Consider the following 22,048-nt stretch of genomic DNA (forward strand, 5'->3'; position numbering starts at 1 on the left):
CTCGATTTTGATATTCCGTTTAATATTACTAGCTAGCTGAGACTCTCAGCCCTAAATAAATAATTTTATCCGATAGATACATAAATTTTTTACAAGATTAGCAGGTTTTCAGAAGTCCTTTTTATTGGATTATTTACATATTAAGGTTCACACAAAAACAACATAAAACGAATGTGACGTCGTATTGTAGCGTTGCCAGACTCGTGCTGCCATACCATGATATTTTGTGATTTTTGCCCACAACATAAGTTTGAAAACTTAACATAACATAAGTTCGAAAACATATTTAACAGGCCAAAAAAAAAACTCATCAAAAATGAAGAAGAAGAAAAAACTCGCCAAAAAGGAAGAAGAAGAGAAAAAAACTCATCAAAAATGAAGAAGAAGAGAAAAAAAACTCGTCATGCCGGCGAGCTTTTGTCAGTAACCGTTCGAAGCGTTGCCAGACTGTCAGACGTTGCCAGATCCAGCGAAGCTGGATTTAAAACAACTCCACGAAAGAATTTGCTTTCTGTTGTCAATTCTAAATATTTTTAACTCCTTTCCAGCCATTGCAGAGTGGCCGGAATTCAGAAATCAGAGAATATCAGCAGTTTCTGCAATTAAATTAGTCATGGCTGGGCTAGAAGAACCATGTCGAATATGGAATATACTTAAGCGTTACGCTTTCTTAAAGATCTAGTACATAAATTCATTGCGCCAAGTGACAAGTGACCTGTACTGATTTACAAAAATGTTCCTCCTGTTTTGTGTTTATTTGCTGCTGCTGCTGCTTGAAAACTCCCTTGGCCTCGCCCCCAGTGGCTACCGTCCGGTAAGTAGTGCGTCTTAATTAATGAATACACATTTTAATCATTTACTTTGCTCCCAAGTGGGGACCGCCCACATATAAGAATTTTTTCAAAGGCCCACATCGAGTGTTTGGCAACGAAACTGATGATCCTCAGGATTTTCTCGATGTCCATCAATTTAAGTTCAGTTCTTACCCACGCCGAATTCAGAGACATATGTGATTAAGATCTTGTTTATTAAATGACTCTGCTACAATCTACGGCATATATAAAACAGTCTAAGGACTAAGGGCAGTAACTCTAAGATTAGCAATTGCCTGTGCAATCGCCTATGTATCAAACAAACACTTAGGACTATGTACAGATAGATGTTACAAAGGAATTGTGTGGTATGGCAATGGGTGTGGTGTCCTGTGTCCTGTTGGATCCTACTTGTTGAAGTTCTCGATCTGCTGGAGGACCCAGCTGCGCGATGCCGACTGACAGACGATGACTCCTCTTTTGAGCTGGTGCTGGTGGGCCAGCAGTTCCTGCACGGCCTCCCTCGATGGTTTTGGCGCTATCTGCGGTGGTGGGGAGGGGCGTGGCCCGAGCGGAGGCGGCGGAGGAGGACTGCTGGGTCGCCTGAGGTCTCTCTCGTTGTCGTCGCTGTAAATGGCCGAGTCGCGGAAGTCGTTCTCCAGACTGTCCTCCACCTGCCGCTCGTACTCGAAGTTGGTGGGCAGCGGATCCGCCACGGACCGCTTGCGCTGCTGCTCGCACATGCTGTCGCTGGAGGAGGAGGTGAGCGAGAAGACCGAGTCCCGCTCCGAGCTGACCATGGCCATCAGGCTGAACAGGGTCTTGGGGTCCGCGTAGTCGACGTGGGCCATGCGCTCGCCCAATGCCTCGCTGCCCTGCCGATGCAGCACGCTCTGGCGGCACATCTCGCTAACATCGGAGACGCGTCGCTCCGGCGGGCGGTTGGAGCGGCCAAAGGCCAGGGTCAGGTTGTCGATGGACTTGAGGGCACGCGGCAGCAGGGAGCTCTCCGAATTGGACACGTTCTCGTGGCTGGGGCCACCCTCGCCGTTGACGCTGCTCAGCAGGCGCTTCACTAGGTTCTTTGGTATGGGGCGGGCGTAGAGGGCGGTCGTTGGATCCTCCAGGCACAGATTGATCACCGTACTCTGGCTGTCGCGTTTCAGGGTGGAGCCGGAGGAGGAGCTGGAACTGGTGGCATCCGAGCTGCAGCTGTCCCGTTGCACTGCCTCCTCGCCCACCCTCTGGAGCACGCCCTCCGGCGAGTAGACCAGAGTCACGTAATCCGACTCTGGACGCGGGCCGCCCGACGCGGACTTGCTTCGCTTCTTCAGCATCTGAGCGGACTTGGCGCGTCCCAGGACGGGGGAGAACTTGTACGGGACGTGGACGTTGCGTAGCAGCGTCTCGTAGATGGGCTCCTCGTGCTCGCTGGCCTGCCGCTTGGCTTGATCCTCCAGCTCCAGCTCCAGGGGCGGAGGCGAGCGAGACGGTGGGCGTGGCGGCAGGGCAGGCACTCGATTGAGATCCTGGCTGGGCGACAATGGACTGATGGGACTGACGGGACTCTCGCGTCGCTTCTGCTGCTTGTTGTAGATGCGCTCGAACTCCTTGGTGTTCTTGAGAAGATCGAGCACAATCTGGGCATCACGCTTGGACTTCTCCGCGGGCGACAGCAGCTCCTGGTTGCCATAATACTGATCCTGATCGTGGTCCCGATCGTGGTCCACCACATCGGACGGCGGCTCGTTCAACGTCCTCCTCCGCCTCCTTGGCCATTTCTATGTCCTGCTCTGGCCGCAGCTCCTCCGTGGACTCGGTTATCTTCAGGACGGTGGAACTGCTGCTGTCGAACTCGCTGAGATCCATGTAGAACTTGGAGCAGCTCTTGCTGCTGGTGCGCTGCTTCTTCAGTGTGGCTATCCGCTTGGGCATGGTCTTGTGGTTGTATTGCTTCACCTCGAAGAAGCCCCTGGCCTTGGCTTTGCGTTCGCTCAGATCGGGCTTGCTGCCCCTCAACGAGGCGGCGCTGTCATCGTCGTGCTCCTGCTCCTGTTCCAGATCCTGCTCTGCCTCCTCGTCCAGGCTGAAGCCACCGATGCGTGGCACGGACTTGCTGCGCTCCTTGAGCGCCTTGTAGCTAAACACTGGCGACTGCGACTTGGCGCTGCGACTGCGCTGATCCCGCAAAATGCAGAGACACTGATCCGCCCGCTCCGGGTGATCCTCCTGCCGACTGCACTTGCACGCCTCCTTGGACTGGGACTTTATCTCATCCTTGCCGGATCCAGATGCAGCTCCATCCCGCTTGCGGTACCGCATCGCGGCGGCAAGCTTCTGTAGGGCCGTGTCGTCCAGGCTGTTGTTGCGGGACAGCGGCTTGGCGGGCTTTGAGGCCTTGGGCTCCTGCTCCTGGCTCTGGCTCTGGTTTGGGTCCAGCTCCTGCGACTCATTGAAGGAGCTGTCGAAGGAGGTGGAGTTGCTCACCGTCTTGCGCTTGCCCTTGGAGTTGCGCTGTCGGATCTCGCTCCGGCGACAGGCATTGCGACGCTCCAGATACGTGGGCGTGGAGTTGCTGCTGGAGTGCAGGCTCCACTTCCAGGTGCTGCGGTCTGGGGTGCGATCTGCGGGAGAGCCTTCGTTAGTCAATGGGTTAAACTGAACGCAGGACGTGATGGGCGGGTGGCAGTGAGAGCGGGCGTGGGACAAGCAACAGTGAGGGGGAGGGGTTTGATTCTGGCAGTCCATGCAGTCAGTGACTTGGATTAGACTAGAGTTAAGTGGGTTCGATTCGAATGTGGGTTAGGATGCATGCAACATACAGACCCGACCCCGAGCGTGTTAAGTTCCAATTCCAATTAAAGCTAACACAGCCAACTAGAAATACGAATCTCGTGATACTTACTGGGCTCTCGATACCAGCAACGATAAGCGATAAACGATAAACGACCATAAACGGTACCGATTACTACGATTACGATTACGACTAACGATTACAGTTAGGATGGTTAAACAGTATGTACTGGGTTTTGTTTTTCGGATTCATAGTTATAGATTATAGCAGTTGGTTTGGTTGTCAATTCAATTTAGTTCTGATCGCATTTGGTGTGTTGTAGTAGTAGGAAATTACGAGTAGATAGCGGCTAGATCAGTTTTCAGTTTTCGGTTTTTCGGTTTTCGGTTTTCAGTCTCGGGGTGGGGGGGTTTTAGCCATAGAACACACCCTTAAAAACTAATCAAAGTTTTCTTTTCTTTGTTTTGGGATGTTTAGTTTTAGAATGCATCACTGGTAGTACTACAACGGTAAACATATGGCATTTGTATAGAGTGGGGTTAATTCAGATCGACATAAATACGAGTAGTAGCCACCCTCAACTAACTAACTTACTAACTAACTAACTAACTAACTAATTAGTATTAATGTACGACACCAAAAAACAAAAGTACATTTACATTATGCATCATATGATGTGGACCGAAACAGCTGACGATCTTTACACAGTCTATTTGCTGATGAGGTAGGTACAGTAGTGCCCGGGAAATTTGCAATTAAAATGTGCCTACATCGGGGCAGAAATAAATAATAAATCAACTTGCCGCCGAGGCGTCGACAGATTTGGCACGATTTTTGGGGGAAAGGCAACAGGGCCAACAGACACACAGACACAGACAGAGACAGAGACAGAGACGGAGCACAGCGGAGAGATCTCTGCTGCTAACGACGACTCTCCTGCCACTTGGTTATGTCACTTTAGCTGGAGCGTGCGAATCATAAGTGCACAGCGAGAAAGGAACAGACACTTGATGGCTATGGCTGGACTTGCGCAGTGCAGTGCAGGCGCAAGTACCCGCATGTGCACACATAACTGTAGCGTCAGGCGCAGGCGCAGGCGCAGGCACTTCATCATCTTGCCCCATTCCCATTTCCATTCCCGGTCCAAATCCAAATCGTTAAGTGTTTCGGCCACATCAACAGCGACACAACAACAACAAACAACAACAAACAAAACAAACAGCAACAAAAACTAGACTCCTTAGAGACTAGCGGCGACTATTGCTAACCCAGCAGCAGCAGCCACTGAGGACTGAGTGCGCTCACCTTCCTCGTTGCCCAGCTGATAGACGAGCTCCTTGGCACGCATCGGTATGTCAAGCTTCTCCAGCATGACACCTTTAATGTGCTGCGTCCAGACACGCTTCTGGTCACGATTCCTGGCCGTCAGCTTGATTTGATTGCGCGGCTCATCGAAGGGTATGACGTAGAAGCTGGTCGGCTCCCCGGGCAAGTGTTCGCTCAGCATCAGATTGTTTTGCTGTGGGTGGGAGAAGAGGGTGGGTTCACATACTGGTGGCAGTGCCAAAAGGAGGCCGGTCCACTCACGTGTATGTAGGTCTTGAACTGCAGACGCCCGTCCTCCTTCTGCTTGGTGATGATCAGCATGGTGGCGAAGAGCAGCACCAGACGCGGCTTGTTGTGCTGCTCCATTAGGAGGCCCTCCTGGCGCAGTTCCCCCAACACGGTCAGCTCTGGGGATTGCCAAAGTAAAAGTTAGCACTTTTCCTGGATGGGCTCTGCCCTCGCTTGTCTGAGGACTTACCCGGTCCGAGCCAACCGTCCAGTATGCCCGAGAGCTCCTTGACGCGGCTCTGCTGCTCCTGCTTGCGCTTCACCTGGTCAATGTTGTGCGCCACCTGGCGCATGATCGCATACGCCTCGGCCACCTCCTTCACATCGCAGTGCTTGCGCAGGCTCTGTAAATGTCAAAAGAGAGAGAGACAATCAACTGTCAGTCAGTGCCCCCGTTTCCGCTTGCTTCGTACTCACGTCGAGCAGCAGATGGTACTTCAAGATGCGCTGCACCGGCTTCAGCAGATAGGAGCCGAGGGGCAGGCGGTGCTGCAGCATCTTCTGCGTGGAGGCCAGCAGGGAGTTCGTGTGCGTTGCCTGGAGCAGCTTGGTCAGCAGCGAGATGGCTTCCGGGTAGCTGGTGCTGCGGGGGAGCGAATGACATATTCGTAGAGTGAGTGAGTGAATGGCAAAGATTTATGGCGATTCATGTGCGCTGGGAAAGCCAGCGCTTTAGGTCTTCATCAGGCGAACATGAAATTTGACTTTAAAATCAGCTGTGCCAGAGTGGGGAGTGGGACGAGTGGGACGAGTGGGAGGACAGGAGCAGGCCAGCAGACGGATGATATATGCCGCTGTGTCATTCGGGGCGACAAATCAAACTCCAGCCATCAAACTCTGTGCCCTCGCTTGGCTCCAAATTGGCACTGACAGCCCCAACAGCGCAGCAGATCAGCGGCTTTGGTTTGGGGCAAACGTCAGGCGTTTAAATGGAACATGGCGTGCCTGGACTGCCAAAGAGGTTGCTTGCCATCGCCATCGCCATCGTCATCGTCATGCCATGGCATGCCATGCCAGGCTGCTATCGAGATCATGTGGCCGCCGTTACCGTTCTTGGCCGCCATCGTATCATAGATCCAGCAAACACGCCAGCCAGCGATGGTCAAAGCAGTGGCTTGCCCCCCAATCACAGCGAGCGGAAGAGGTCAACTGTGGTCACAGTGGAATCAGACAGAGCGGAGAAGAAGAGCACAAAATAGAACTGGGAGAATGTAGAGGGAACATCCAAATCCCCCCTGCAGGCGGACTCACCAATAGGTTGTATACACATCAAAGCCATCGCGCAGATCTATGAAGCATCTGGCGATCCTGCCCGGCTCCATGCCCGAGTTGATCAGTCGCTGCAGCAGCATCGAGTTGAATTCGTAAATCTCTTCAATGTTGGCAAAGAGTATTTGCAATTCGTTCACGCGCAGACAGGCGCGCTCCTTCCAGTCCAGCAGGTATCTAGGGCAGGGAAAACATTTCCGATTGGTACCCAGGGACACATCACAGGACATAGATAACTCACCCCTTGATGACCTGGCCCAGATCCTCGACAAAGCTGCGCTCCGAGTCAATGATTTCCAGACTGGCCCGCTCCAGGACACTCATGGCCACCGTGTGGTGCGGATGATGCGGATGATGCGGATCCCCCAGCTCGTTCTCGCTCTCGGCCAGACTCTCCACACTGGCCAGGTACGAGGTGGCCGCGTGCTTCCCGTGCAGCAGCTGATCGGAGCCCGAGCTGGAGCTGGACGAGGTGGAGCAGATGGAGGAGGACGACAGCGGGCGGTTGTTGAGCCGTGCCAGCTCGCTGAGGCGGGCGGCAAACTTTGGCTTGATGTCGGTGAGTCGATCCAGGCTCTCCGCGGACAGCTTGTTGGCCTCCTCCAGCTCCGCCAGTTGCTCGGCCGTGGGCAGCTTCAGCGGCACACCCGCGCCCAGGGTCGAGGCCTTGGCACTGAGGCTCTTGGTGCGGGCGTAGGTCAGCAGCGGGGAGCTGCTGATCGTTGATGAACAGGCGGCCGAGGAGCTCCTCACCAGCGGCTTGCTGATCAGCGGCTTGTTTACGGCCTCGATGAGCTCCGCCTTCGGCCCCTCGTTGGCACCCAGATCGGCCAGGGTGAGCCGCTCGATGTGCTGGGTCACCAGGTCAAAGTTAATCGTGTGCACCAGATCCACGGGACTGAGCGGCTCGCTGCACACAAACTCCTTGGGCCGCACAGGCGTGGAGGGCGTGGCTGGCGTGGCTGGCGTGGAGGGTTGGGCGTGCTGCAGCTGGACACTGGTGGCCGCCAGCTGCTCCATCTCGATCAGCTTGATGCTCTGCTGGGAATCGTAGCGGGGAAGCGTCAGTTTGCGCGGGGCGAAGGGGTTGCCCTCAAAGTGGAACGGGGTGCCGGGGACGCTCCTGTTGGTGGGGGTCCTGTCCTCGTCCGAGGGCGTCGCTGGCTGGGGCTTTCGCGCCTTCTCGGAGGCGGCAAAGGTCAGGGAGTTGACGTACTCGTTGCTGGCGTCGAAGGTGGCCACCAGCTCGTGGCCCGCCTGCGTGGACAGCTTGCCCGTGATCTTGGACAGGGGATGTGGGAGAGCTTCAGCTTGGGCGTGGACGTGGCCACCGGCGGATGTCCTCCTCCTCCGCCACTGCTGGTGCTTGTCTTGATGTAGCGTCCCTGCGTGGGACTCCTTTGGGATAGCTGCGGGGATGACTGTTGCTGTTGCGGCTGCTGCTGCTGCTGCTGCAGTGCCTCAATGTCAATGGCGTCCACGGGCTCGGCGTCCGAGTGCGTGATGATGCGGTGCACGTTGGCCGAGAGGATGCGGATATTGTTGCCGCGTCGGCTGCCGCTGGAGGCGAGGCTGCTGTTGCTGCTGCCCAGCTCCTGTCGCCGATGCACCACCAGGCGGCTCAGCTGTGCCCCATCCGGTTCGTCCCGCAGACCGGCCACCACCAGATGCGGGGCACGGACGCTGGCTGCAAGCTGTGAGCCGGAGGCGCTTAGCGAGTAGCTGGCCGATTGATCATCGCTGGTGGAGACGCTCGTGCCGCTCGACGTGGAGCTGTTGCTGCTGCTGCTGTTGCTCCTCTTGGGCGTCGATTCGCCACTCTTGCTGTTGGTCTTGGACTGAACCAGAGGCTGGAGCTGTGCCTGTGCCTGTGCCTGGCTCTTTGTCTCGTGTGTCACAGTGGGAGCTGCCACGCCCGCGCCGGCGGCCAGGCTGTTCGTCAATGTGTCGTAGATGCCCAGCAGCGAAGGTGCCAGCTCTGTGGTGCTACCTGAAACGCAGATCAGAGATTGTTAGTTGCAGTTTGAAGTGCTGAGAGTGGAGAGTGGACTGTGTGGGCTGTGTGTCTAACGCTCGAAACGCTCGAGTCACAGAATACATAATTTTTACGATATTTGCTATAATTTTTGCTGCGTAAAATGAATTATGCCGGGGCACGGGCACCGCCAACAGACGGCTGGCTGATGTATTGAGTTGTTTGGCCCCAGGATGCGGCCGCTCTACGGCTCTCCGGCTCTCCGCTCAGAGGCCGCAGAGTCAGAATGTGGCCATCAGTCAGTCAGCGGCAGGCAGCGGCAGGCAGCGAGCGGGTTCTGGCCACGACCAAGCAGACCAAGTCTGCTGCATAAATAAGTAGGTTGCCCCAACTGGCCAACTGGCTGCCTGCCTGCCTGCCTGGCGGGGCGGCCTGACATGTGAATTGATATGCCAACGCAACATGGCCAAAACCACAGCAGAGCCAGGTAAGAGGCCAGCAACAGGCAACAGGCAACAGACTGCAGGCCATGCAACCAACCATGGCATCCATGGCAACCATGCAACAGGCAATTGGCATGAACATTCCAAAGCCTGCTCATCATTTCTCACAAATGCTTCAATTAATCAAAAGCGCTCACAACTGTGGATTTAATAACATTATCGACAGCACACACACACACACACACACACACACACATGCTCTTGATATATAAATTATAGATCGCGTCAGTCAATAGTCAATAGAGCTTGAAGCAGCTTTAACGATTGCTGTTCCCGTTCCTCTCCTTTCCTCTCCTTTCCTTTGGCAGAGGGGACAAAGGACTGCAAATTGCTGCCCTGCCCTGCCCTGCCCATGGAAATCGGCTCACGATCGTGAATATTCTATAAATAAGAATGGAATTCCTTTGGGATCTCTCTCAGCGCTCAGCGCTCTGCACTCGGCATCCATCTTCATTTGTGGCCTCGGTGGCTGTGATTATCTGTTGGCACATTAAGCTAACAGCCTCTCCCCCCCCTGCACACCCCCCTCCAGCTGGTCTGGAGCAAATCAGCAATTAAGTTTCAAAGACAAAACTTGTGTGTGCCTCGCGGCCCACGTTGCTCGGCTGCTCTGCTACCGGGCAATAGAAATGGCCCAGGCCAAGCCAAGCCAAGCCAAGCCACAACAGGCCAGGCCAGGCCAGAGCTGGTTTCCCAGCTATTTAGAATCTACTCCACTCGTATTAGCATAGCCATAGCCTCCATCCTGCGTGCCACTGCGGCACAGTAGCCGACGGGGCACTTTTTCTTCTAATTGCGAATGGTGTCAATGTGGCTGCAACTCGGACTCGGACTCGCACTCGCACTCGGACTCGGACTTGGACTCGGACTTGGGCTCCATCCAGCGCGAGAGCAGAGACAGGACAGGGCAGGCAAATGTGTTGGCTGTGTTGGCAGCATGTTGGGCAACATTTTGCAACGCCACGAACAACAATTAGTTTGCATGAGTAGTGCCACGCCCACTGACAAACCTGAGAGGCTCTCCTGTCTGGCAGTTTTCGAGTCTGCCCGCCTCATAGCCCGTCTTTTTGGGTACTGGTACCGACTGACGACAAGTCGTAAACATGATTTGTACATTTAATTTTCCATCATTTTGTTTGATTATTTTGCAGGGGCTGCGCTGCGCATGCGTGGGCCGTCGCAGCTACATCCACTCGAACGTAGTCAGGCATCCATGCAGCAGCAGCAGCCAATAGATCGGATTGGGCTGGATTGGAGCGTACTCCTGCCTCCATGGTGACCCAGTTAAATGGCCAGAGCCAGAGCAGAGCGTTTTGCTTAATTGCCGAACCGTGGGCTGCTGTGCCGACAGGTTCTCCTTCTCTCCTCTGTCTCTCTCTCTCTCTGCTGACTCTAATCGCTGCCACTTGCCGGGGGAGCATTTAATTAAAGGCCAACAGCTGTGCCGACTATTTCCAGCTATTTATGGCAAAGCCGTAGTCGAACCGTAGCCGTAGCCGTAGCCCCCAACCGTCTGCTGGGGTATCCATCCACTAATCTGGCCGTCGATCTCCGCCTGAAATATGCAACAAATTCCTCAGCTCAGGCCTGTCGCACGGGCGGGGGAAAACAATGCAGAGTGCGGCTCGGCTCTCTGTCATTTTGCAATTTGCAATTGGAGTAGCCAGCAGCCGGCTCATGGCCAGAAAGGGTGTCAGGGACGTCAGAAACGGAAACAGAAACCGAGTCGGTTTGGTGGAGGGACCGAGGAGGGGTGGCAGCTATGACAATGCGGAGAGGTTGAAGTGTTGTCTGGTTTCATTTTCCAAATCCAAATCCCTTTAATGCCCCAGCGACAAAGTCCAGCCACAGACTGGCTTCAGGTGTCCTGTCCCTGTGCCTGTCCCTGTCCCCGCTCCAGCACGAACCCAACCCAACACCTGGAGCGGAGCGGAGCGGAGCAGCTCTTAAAGCTGGCAATTTATGGCAGAGCTGACACAATTTCATAAGGCCCCAAAGGCGCGCTGGCTAAAGATTACGCGATTGTGGCTAAAAATATCAGCGCAGCGCCCAAAGGTCATCCAGGTCCGTTTCGTACCAGGCAGAAGATGCAGCTTGCAGCTTACAGCTGCGACGGCGGCGGCGACGGTGTTGACAAGATGTTGGCCAGTCGTCTGGGCCTGATTTATAAGCCAAGTGCAAGTCGCAGTCGCAGTCGCAGTCGCGACATTGAATTATGCGCAGCGGCAGGGGAAAGTGCTGTCCGATGGCTATCGGAGCTGGCTGCGGAGCTGCCGCACGGGCACGGGCACCCAAATCGAAATCGAAATTGGAATCGGAATTGGAATCGTTCAAATGCTGCACCTCTCCAGCGGATGACATTTTATTTATGCATTGAGCATCTCTGCCGCCCCACCCACCCTCTGGGACGAACGCCGAACGTCTTGGCCAGCTGTTGATGGCGTTAAATTAATGCGCTTAGTCGCCATCATCATCATCGTCATCGTCGTTGTGTCCAGCGCGGTGTCCGCATATCGTTGTCGTCTGGCAATTGATATTTTAATCGGCATTTCAGTCTGTCTGTGGCTTGGCCTGGCCTGGCCTGGCGCCATCGTTTGTCTGTTGTTTAGGTAAATGCTGGTGGTAGGGGGTGGTGTGGTGTGGGGGCCGGGCCACTGCCTACCATTATCAAGCAACCAACGAAGTGAACTGTGCGCCAGCCACCAGACGTGTCCCAAGCGCTCATGGCTTATGGGCACGCATCATTTTGCAACTGCCAATTAAGTTGTTATTCAATGCGACGACTCGACTCGGGCACCCAGCCACATCTGCACCGATAAGACGCCCAAAGTAAGAGACGAAACCCAACCGAATCGAATCTTTGACGCTGCAAAACGGAAGCAGAATCCACACGCGCAGTGGGGCGGCACAACGTGGCCCACACATGGGCCCTAGGACACATGTGGGTGGGTGGAAAAGTGCTCAGAAAATGGCCAGGAAGTCGTAAAAAACGCGTGGAAAAAGCAAATCCAAACACGATCAATCACGGGGCAGCATTCCAAGAGTTCAATAACTCGCAAACATTGATCTACTCACTAGGAGAATTTCCACGCTCAGAGCGCGGGGGAATCTTTGGATAAAATGTGGCTTATCCTTCCAAGCAGATCTCCTGCATATAATGTTCCCTTTATGATTTCCCATTTATGATTTGTTTGGGGGATTAACCAACGTTTCCGCTTTCCACTGCTTTCCGCCAAAAATAGGCTGGAAATTCTTTTCAAATTGAGCGAATCTTTTCAGACGCAGGAGCATAAAAATGCTGCACGTTGCGACTGCCTCATGGAGTGCGGCATACAGATTTGGATTTTATTTTTAGCCCAGTGAGAGATCCGCTGCCGCCTGTCTGCGCCGTCTGGGCCGTCTGCTTGCCCGCCTGGCCATGGATCAGAGGCACTTAAATGGCACCACCAACACACCACACCACCGACACTCCGGCCACCCCTTCCTGCCAACGCTGAGTGGATGTGGATGTGGATGTGGATGCGCCTGCGATGCTCATCCAGGCCAACGCATTGGCAAACAGCAACTTGGCAACTTTTGCTTTTAGTGCCTGACTCTGGCTGTGGCTCCTTTGGCATTTCTAGCGAAAAGTGAAATCCTTTTAAAGCGGCAGCAAACAAAAATCTAGGAAAATGTCGCCGCCAAAAAGTTATAAATCTTGTTCATATTTGCACGTGAAAGACAGAGCTCTGTGGCACACAGGCACACAGGCACACAGGCACAGCTAGAGCCAGAGTCAGAGCTCGACTCAAACAGAGAGACTCCAGAGCTGGGGGGGGAAGCCATAAATGTCACACGGCCTGGCCAAGAGGCAGGCAGGCAGGCAGACAGACGGACAGGCCTAGCAGACCTGGCATATTAGTTTTCCTCGGAGCGGTGTGCGGCATGGGGGCATGGGGGCATGGCAAAACGTGCTAAATTCCATGGGGCAGACATCCATTAAACAGCACAGGCCCACGAGCAGGCCACGCCGAAACATGCCAAGGCTAAAAAGTGCTAAAATCGCATAAAACATGGCCTGCTGACTGCTGCTGCTGCTGCTGCTGACTGCTGCTGATTCTAAATTAACTTGCAGCAGCGCACAGCACAGCACAGTGGCTCGAGCTGAACCATAAGCAAGAATATAACTATTGGAAATGGGCTTACTTTGACTTGCAATTAGCTGCCTGAATAAGAGTTAAATTTCTTATTTAAATTAGCATTATTAATGCTTTTAATTCTGCTCTTGGGTTCCCAATTATATTTATTCGTGTGTTTGATCTGCAAATGTTCTGCTTCAAGTATTTTGTCAGACATTGGCACACTGTGCCCGGCTCTGTGCTGTCCTGGCATGCGACACTTCACGGGAGGAGCAGCCAGCGCTGTTGCACTTTGCACTCCAGCCCAAGGAGGAGGAGGAGGAGGAGGAGGAGTTGCAGAACTGAAGAACTCCCCACCAAGACGCAACATCTCGTGCATTCGCAATGACGTACTGCTTGGCTCTGGCAGTTGCAGCTAAAGATGTTGCCTTGCCCATAAACATCATAAGCATCCCCAGTGCCAGTGCCAGTCTCGAACCTCCTCCTCTTTCCCTCGCTGGCCTGGCCTGGCCTGGCCTCAGCTCTCTGTGATGAATGACAAATGCGCGAAACGCATAAAAGTGTGAACAGATTTTAGCCACTAAATATAGCCGCCACAGCGGAAATGGCAACAGCCAGCAAATTCGTTGGCGAAAACTAATTTCACTCGAGGAGTCGCAGCTCCAGTCTCCGTTTCTCTTCGTCTCTCCGCCAATCCCCGTCTCAGATGGAGAGACCCAAAATGGGCAGGGCATTGGCCTTATGCTAATGTTTGCCTGGCGGTGCCATAAATGGATGCCAGTGCAGATCTGCAGTTGCAGACGAGGGTATGGCCATGACCAGTTCAAGGGCTCGGTGAAATTGGCCACAACGACGATCGTTTAAGGCCAGATAGAGACATCAACCGCATTGGCAGTGGCGGGCAGTGGGGAGGCAGTGGGGTAGGCAGTGGGGGTGTCGCCATTGCGATAACTGAGCAATCACATTTAATTAGCAGATGGAGCTGCAAATATGGAAAGTAGCAGCGCCATTCCATCTGCATTGACCTCCGCCTGGGTGACGCCAAAGAGAGCAGGGGAGAGGAGTGGAGAGCAGAGACAGAGCAGCTGGGGGCGAGACGCTAATCTCTGCGGACAGGCAACATTTTCATGCGGTTTAAGGTGTCTCTGTGGCTCTGTCTCTGTCTCTGTGGCTCTGTCTCTGTGGCTGTGTCTCTGCGGTTTTCGCTTTCGAAATCAATTTTCCCCCCCATATCAAATACGCATCAGTCGAAAGCCGTGAGACGAGAGCGAGCCCCCGAAAGACAGAGAGAGAGAGAGAGAGAGAGAGCGAGCGAGAGGGCAGGAAATGTCAATCAGAGCTTAGGTCTTTTGCTCAGTCCGTGATTGATTAGAGGGCGAGTGGTGCAGTAAGTGGAGCAGTGGATTGCATAAGGGACTGCAGCGACGTGGGAGATACTGCTAACCCAGTCAAGCCATAGCTCAAGCACTCACTCAATCAGTCAGTCAGTCAGTCAGTCAGTCAGTCAGTCAGTCACTCAGTCAGTTAGTCAATCAGTGGGAGTCACAGAGACGTTCGCTTGTCTGCCAGTTTGAAGGCCAAGAGTCTAAAGTTGAGTGTGGCTGGATGGCCATATTGAGTCCACAAGTAGATAGGAGTGGTTGGATCCACCTGGATGGGGCTTCTTGGTACTGGCTTAACGCTAATGAGCTCCATAAACATGTTCGCCGTGCGTCGCGTTGGATAAATTTGCATTCCTCCAAGATATCAGTGTGTTAACAATGCTAACAAGTTCTGCAGGCTGTCTGGTCTGTGTGACAAGTCAATCTGCATCCCAATCAGCCAGAGACTTCACTTTGGGTTCGCTGAAGGTCAGCGATACATTCCCCCCTAGGGGCTGGAGTGGCTGGAGTGGACTCTTTCCCACTAAGGTTACATCACTTCAATCCCTGATCCCATCATCATCATCATCATCATCATCATCATCGTTGATGATGCTTTGATGACAGGCAGAGAAATTAGCGACTGCCATCAGTTCAAAGACAAGAATGGGCATTAGATCCACGAGGAATGTGATGTGAAGGAGAGCCTGCCCCAACTGGAGCTGCCCATAAGCGGAGTTGGAGTTGGAGCTGAAGCTGAAGCTGAAGCTGTGCCATATGCCGCCCAAGGCAGTGGACCACATGCCAGCATCGCATCCAATGTCAATGCTTTTGAAAGGCATCAATTAATGGTCAATGCTCTCTCTCCAAGTGGTTCAAAGATTTTCCAGCTAAAAGCAGCCACAGGCAGGACAGAGTAGAGCAAAGCAGAGCTAAGGAGAGCAAAGCAGAGCAGAGCAGAGACGAGACGAGCAGATGATGGCAGATCGCTTAAATGGCAGAGAACGCGTTTGAGCCATGGCCAAAGTGTCTGTCCAAGATTGGTGCAACAACAGCAACAAGCAGTGGATGGACCACCGGCGTTGCATGCAACCAACAGCAGCAGCAGCAGCAGCAGCTGGCCATAATTGGCAAGTGGAAAACTGCAACTCAGTGCAGCCATAAAAAGCAGGTCAGGCCAAAACAATCAAATTATGGCCACTTCTTTAATTGATGCACAAAAGATCTGCTTCATGCTGAATGCCGCCCCATTAACTGGAGGCAACTTGGTTTTAGCATTGGAATTGTGGCATCATAAAATTTCACTGCCATTGGGCAGCCTGTTCTGTCCATCGGTAATTTACACAGCCAGCAATGCTGCCCCTCCACCTCCAACGATCTGAGGAGCAAACATATGTTAATGAAGCGGCCACAGACACAGGCACAGCACAGGCGGAGGCGCAGCGATCGGAGATGACTATGACGACCGCGACCGCGACCAAGACCACGACCAAGACGAAACGACGACGACGACGACGACGATGGCGATGGCGTGATGAAAGACAGGAAAAGGCGAGCAACAATTTAGCGCTTTAATTTGATGGCCCTGGCAGGGGCAGGGGCAGGAGCCACACCAAACTCGAGTGCAAATTCTATCAACAGCTACGTTCCGAGCCCAGTCCAGGACCTAGACCTGAAGCTGAAGCTGGAGCTGAAGCTGAAGCTGGACTCTGGCAAAGAGCGTTAGATGGCCAACACTAGATGTGGCTGGGACTGCGCTTCGAAAGCAATTTATTTTAATTACTGCCTGGCTAACTGGCTAGCTGGATGCTTCGATGGCTTCTTGGCTGAATGCTTGCCTGAATGCCTGACTGTGGCCGAAAAAGTGCTAAAACCCCAACAAGAGAAATCAATTTTCGCGCTTGCCGATGCCAATGCCTGCTGGAGATGGTTGTCGCCCTGTCCCTGTCCCTGTCCCTTACTCGCGCCTGGGAGTGCATTGAACTCTGGTCTGGTCTGTGGCTGGATAGCCTTTGGGGTTCTTCATTTGAATGGACTTCCGTCAACAAGCAGGCAGCGAGGCAGCCAGGCTCAAGATTCTAATTGCAACATGTTGCAAAGTAAGTGCGGACACTTGCAATTAATAAGAATTGCTGCTGCTGCTTGCTGCTGCCAGAACACAGAGCACAAGGAGCCCATAAAAGTGACTGTCTTCCCTCTTGGTCATGGGCTCCAGCTGGAGTTGGTTCTCCTTCTTGGGTCTCGGCCTGGGCCTGGGCCTGGGTATGGGTCTGGGTCTTGGGGTTCTGTGGCCATAGCCAAAGGGCTTGTGTCGGCTTAAGGAATGCGGCGTAACGCCAGCAACATTTCACGCTTAATTATAGACGCCAAGCGCTAGGAATCTTTCATAAAGAAGAGGAGGTAGGAGGAAGGAGGTAGGGGGCTCCGGCTCTGACTCTGCCTTTTGCTGTTGCTGTGGCTGTGGCTGTGGCTGCAGCTGGATACCGATGAGGATAGGCATTTGCTATTGGCATCATCTAATGGCAGGGAAGAGGGAAGAGCTCGCCACGTTTATTTATGTGTGGGCCGTTGTTTTGTAATTTAATAAGCAATGCAGAAAGGGGCGCGACAAAGTCAGAGAATGGCTAAGGAATTCGATCCGTGGCAGGAATACTGCTCTCTGGGTTCTTGGCCAATCCACCCACACACACAGACACACATCCCAATCCCAATCCCCACCTCCATCCGCATCCAGAGAGGCAGACACTGGCACAGGCACAGGCACACGCCGTTGACGCCTCCGACGAGGACGGCGCCAGGTCGGGCCTAGGCCCGACGCTGCAAACTGCTGACTCAGATGCAGAGTCGTCGGTGGAATGCTGAAATGTTGCTGCAGCATTATTCATATGCAATTAATAATTGGTTACACACAGCAACAACATTCTGCAACATTTTGCCGCCTGGAGCCTTGGCTGAGAAGGGACCTTTGGCCCTGGATCTCTGCTGCTCCTCGGGGAAATTGTGACTAATTAATGGATCAATTGAACGGACCTGCCATCCGGCCCAACCTCCTCCCACAATCTCTGCTCGGCTTCGGATTAGAACACTCGAAGAAACATTCAACTGGGAGTGAATAAATGCAGCTGTTGGGCGGGGGAATTTATCTGCCAGTTCTATGGATATTTGCGGGTCAAGTTTAGGGCCAGAGCCTTGGACATGGCTCCCCATTTCTGCTTTTATTTTGTGTGTGTGTGTGTGTTTTGTCTGGCTCTCTAATTAATCCACAATATTAATTTATGGTAATTGAATACTTCAGTGCCCTGCCAGCGGAGAATCGAATAAATGGAAGAATTATTTTCCGTCTGCCGCGTCCCCAAGCAGCAACAAATTGCTGGCAATTTCAAAGGCTCTGGACGAGGCATCATTATTGGGAGGGGGCCTGCCCCACAATCTGGGCGAAGATCTCTACAATAATTTGCGCCAATTAGAAGCATATTCAGAGTTCCATTCAAGTGGATTTTGGGTCATTATTATTGAGTTTCCCTTCGGTCTGTTCCGTGCGAGTACGCGCAGCGCAGTCTGCGCAATGGGAAGACATTCGAAATCAACTTCAGATTCCGAAAGAGGAACAGAAACATTAGGCCCCATCGACGGGCGATCGACTGCAGCTAAATATAGTCCCGTGGGCGCACCTCCTCCTCCTCCCGCTGCTGCTGCTGCTGCTGCTGCTGCTGCAACCATTGAGGAGGCAACATGATGTTGAAATTTTGATTGCGACATTCCTTCGCCCATTCTTTCGTACAAATTGTGCCATGGAATGGAAATGGGAATGGGAATGGGTCTGGTTTTGGTTCTGGTTCTGTGGCAATGCTTCTGCGGCGATTTTTGGCTATTGGGCTGGGCGAGAGTTTTGTGCATTTGATTTACGGCAAATGGCCATGCTGACACGCCGCGCAGCTCTCTGCCCAGCGACTGTCTGACCTCAAAACAGAGAACAGAACCCCGACGAACCGTGGCCCGTTTCTAATTAAATTCTATTCGTGTTTCTGTGACTGTGCGACACGCCATCATTATCACCGATTGCCAGCCTTTGGAGCGGGGATTTTTGGGGGGGGCTATGCAAATTCGATGGCTCATGCTGGGATGTTACTGCACTTCAATTGACTCTGAAGCAGTCAGTGTGAGTGGACTCCTTTCCTGCTGTTGCACCTGCAGCAGGTATCCGGATCGTGATCGGTGGTGGTGGGCGTGGCTGTCAAATGTGTGCACTAATGGCCGCACAATAACAACAACTAATGACTAAATTTCACATGCCACACAACATTTTAGGAAGCAAATGTTAATTAAATTTAATCACGTTTCAAGGCACCAACTGCACTGGTGCAGTGTTGCAGTGTTGCAGCCACCAGCGACAACATTTTGCCAGTTCAAAGGTTAAGTGAGTGCGCCAAAAGTGGCCGCATTCGGCTGCAGGCGACACACCCCAAAATGAGGGGGAAGAAAGACAGACAGAGCAAGAGAGAGAGAGAGCGAGAGAGAGCGAGAGAGAGACACCAAACAAAAGCCACGAACAAATCCGGACAACTTTTCACAAGCAAACGGGCGTATCAGCAACGCATCAGCAACATTGTGTAGCCCCTGCCTCCTATACCCTAACAGAGCGGGTATCGTGCTTAGACTGAGAGGTTGGCACTGCAGAGCCAACTGCAAAACAAACCTCCAACATCGACCTCCATCTCTATGGAAACCAAACCAAATACCGGACAAAAGAGCAAACTCCTTGTGCGATAAATTCTTCTTTCTGCAAAGATATACCCAACTAAAACCAAACTCAACCAGAAGTAATGCTTAGGAAGTTGGATAGCCGCCCTTTTTTCACCCTTAAATGGCCTTTAAAATATTCCCCCACTTTTACTGGTTACCCTAAATTAACTATAAATAAAACAAATACAAATACAAATCCGATCAGTGATCATTATATAGTCACATATAGTGGCAGCTATCTGCAGAGTGTATCAAAAGCTTCGCATCCGTAGCTGTGTTTTTTCTTCGCTGTTTTTTTCGCTTTGTTTTTTGTGGCTTTTGCAGGTTGCATTTCGTCGCTTGTGGCATAAACGCCAATTATGTGCAGCATAAGCATGTGCGCGGAGTGGAGAGGAGTGGAGAGCACAGCGGAGCGTGGCATGTTTGCCAATTTTTCATTTCCTGCAATGGCCAAAACAACAAAACCCGAACCTGCCGCCAGATCTCAGGTTGCGGCTGCCACTGCCACTGCCGCCTGCCGCAGTTGTGGGGGGGAAGATGCGAGTGCAGCGATAAGGCGCCAAATGTGCAGCAGCAGCAGCAGCACCAACACCAACACGAATCGGATGGAAACAGCCTTGGGAGCAGGCGCAAGTTGCCTTGCCTAAGCCTGAGCCTGTGCGCCTGTGCGACTGCCTCCCAGTTACTCCATGCATTAGAATGACGGCAGCAACCACACACACACACACACACATCCACAGTATGCCTGGCATTGGCAACTGCCACTGCCACTAAGCTACATCCATGGCAATTGTCATTTTTCATGGAAACAGAAACAGAGTCTGAGGCTGAGGCGACTCGCGGATAACTCTGTCGGACTGCACTGCCAGAGCGGCATGGAAATTGCCGTAAATTGAATTTGTCTGATTACGTTTGCGCCCCACTCTCAGTCTCAGTCGCAGTCCCAGTCGCAGTCCCAGTCGCAGTCGCAGTAATCGATTGTCTTGGTACCAGAAAGCCAGATGAGGCTCTTCGGCTCCTCCTGCCTGCAATATTTACTTTGGCAGCAGGATTCGATCGCAAGAAAAATGAAAAATTGTGCCAGGAAGAAGGCTGCAGTCGCAGCAGCAGATAAATGATGGCATTCGAATTGCATTTCGATGATTGCGAAATTGCCGATGCTTGCAGAGGCAACGCACTGAGAAATTACATGGCACCAGTATGTGCCTCATACATACCTGGCACCACAAGCTGCGAATGCCATGCCCAATGGAGATTATACAGATGGTTACCCTAAGCAAAATGATGGATACATTTTCCATCAGCGGATTTGGCTGGCCTGCAGGATCGATTCAGGTTGCTCTGGCGGATGTTTATCGGTGGTCCACTGTCACAACAAACAGCATATCGGATTTCCTCCCCCCCCTCCCTCCACAGCGAGAGAGAGAGCGACACTTTCGATTGGGTTCTCACGCCGCTGCTCTGATCCGTCGGATCTGCTGGGGTGATGCATGTTTATCCAAGTGAGTCATGCCCCAATCGGTGTCGTAAATACCTCCTTCGCTCGTCCGTCTGTGTGTGAGTGTGTGTGTGTGTGGAGCCTGACTCTGATCCAAACAAAGCGCAGCTGTTTCACGCTGCTTTTGTTCTTGTTCTCAGCAGCCCAGTCACCGATCAGCAATGTGCCACACAGGAAACATGTTTACCCCTTCGCCCTCTGCGGCATGGAAAAACCTTTTCCCTGTTTTCACAGCTTTCTGCCGCTTTCTGCCTGCGCTTTTCCTTTCACGAAATGCGTTGCGTTCGTCAGCACCCGCCCACCCCCCCATACACCGCCAGAGCCATTAACATAAAAATAAATTTCGCTTTTGGCCGGGGCCATATCGCGGCCATCAAATCGCCAAAGCGAAATGAAGTTGTAAGCAGGGAACCCTCCTGGCCGTAGGCAACGTATCCGCGACTTTTTCGCGTTACGTGGCAGGCAACAGGCAGGCAGGCAGGCAACGAGCAGCCAAAGAGCCAAGCAACCAAACAGCCAAAAAAAAAAAACAGATCGAAACGCAATAAATTTCACAAACGCGCGCAACAATTAGAAACTGAGCAACAAATGCAACAGCAACAGCGACAGCGACAACGACAACGATGGCAATTGCAACTGCAACAGCAACAAATGCAACAAACAAACAGGCAACGAAGGCTGCCTTTGGGGACCGAAGCGATGGAATACCCTGCACGTCGAGCATTCCAATTCCAGCTCTTTGAGCAGCCTTTTCGATCAATATTTCCTATCAAAGCTATGTATTATGGTGATCAATTCTGGGGTAGGGGAATGCGTTCTTTATCTGTACAGCAAACAAAAATAAAGCTACCCTCTGGAAGGGTATCCAGCAACATAGACGGCTGCGCATGCGCGTTGATAATTTCTTACTATCGACGCGCCATGATCACGTAAATTATGTCCAAAACTGAAAATAAAATCACTCGGAATTGCCAGGCAACAACGGGGCAACCCACCAATAACCAAAAAAAAAATAATAAAATAAATGCCATGCAACGATAAATTTCGTATTGGAATCCAGGCAGGCGATATGCATTTTGGGGGCAGTCAAGAGCCGCCGCTGCTGCCTATGAAATCGGTTTCTGTTTCTGTGTCTCTCTCTCTCTCTCTGCCTCTCTTTTTTTACCGCTTGATTAATTTTTGTGCGTTTGGCAACAGCGAAAAACTTTTAAAGCTTCATTTTCCCTGTGCCCCTGTGCCCCCTGCCACCCCGTGCCCCGTGTCCAGTGCCTTGTGTGTGTTTTTCCGCTGCTTGATTAAGTAAAATCAATTTTCGTAGCTCAACGATTTCTAAATTAATTGCCATTGGCCGGTGGGAAATT

The 22,048-nt window shown here is 52.5% G+C and overlaps 1 protein-coding gene and 1 long non-coding RNA gene across 2 annotated transcripts in view; one reads left to right on the forward strand and one right to left on the reverse strand.

Moving 5' to 3' along the window:
• Positions 1-455: 455 nt before the first annotated feature.
• Positions 456-1,047, forward strand: LOC111074913. The gene is made up of 2 exons (XR_002607873.2): positions 456-814; positions 873-1,047. It is a non-coding gene; the product is annotated as an uncharacterized LOC111074913 (long non-coding RNA).
• LOC111074912 overlaps positions 1,018-22,048 on the reverse strand; it is a 43,713-nt gene continuing 22,682 nt past the window's right edge. Inside the window, 9 exon segments of the mRNA XM_041593198.1 lie at positions 1,018-2,515; positions 2,553-3,436; positions 4,912-5,125; positions 5,194-5,339; positions 5,411-5,564; positions 5,638-5,803; positions 6,472-6,666; positions 6,731-7,784; positions 7,787-8,479. Coding sequence (XP_041449132.1) covers positions 1,220-2,515; positions 2,553-3,436; positions 4,912-5,125; positions 5,194-5,339; positions 5,411-5,564; positions 5,638-5,803; positions 6,472-6,666; positions 6,731-7,784; positions 7,787-8,479 — 4,802 coding nt within the window. The 3' untranslated portion in view covers positions 1,018-1,219.

Source organism: Drosophila obscura, unplaced genomic scaffold (assembly GCF_018151105.1).
Source record: "Drosophila obscura isolate BZ-5 IFL unplaced genomic scaffold, ASM1815110v1 contig_186, whole genome shotgun sequence".
NCBI classification, from domain to species: Eukaryota; Metazoa; Arthropoda; class Insecta; order Diptera; family Drosophilidae; genus Drosophila; species Drosophila obscura.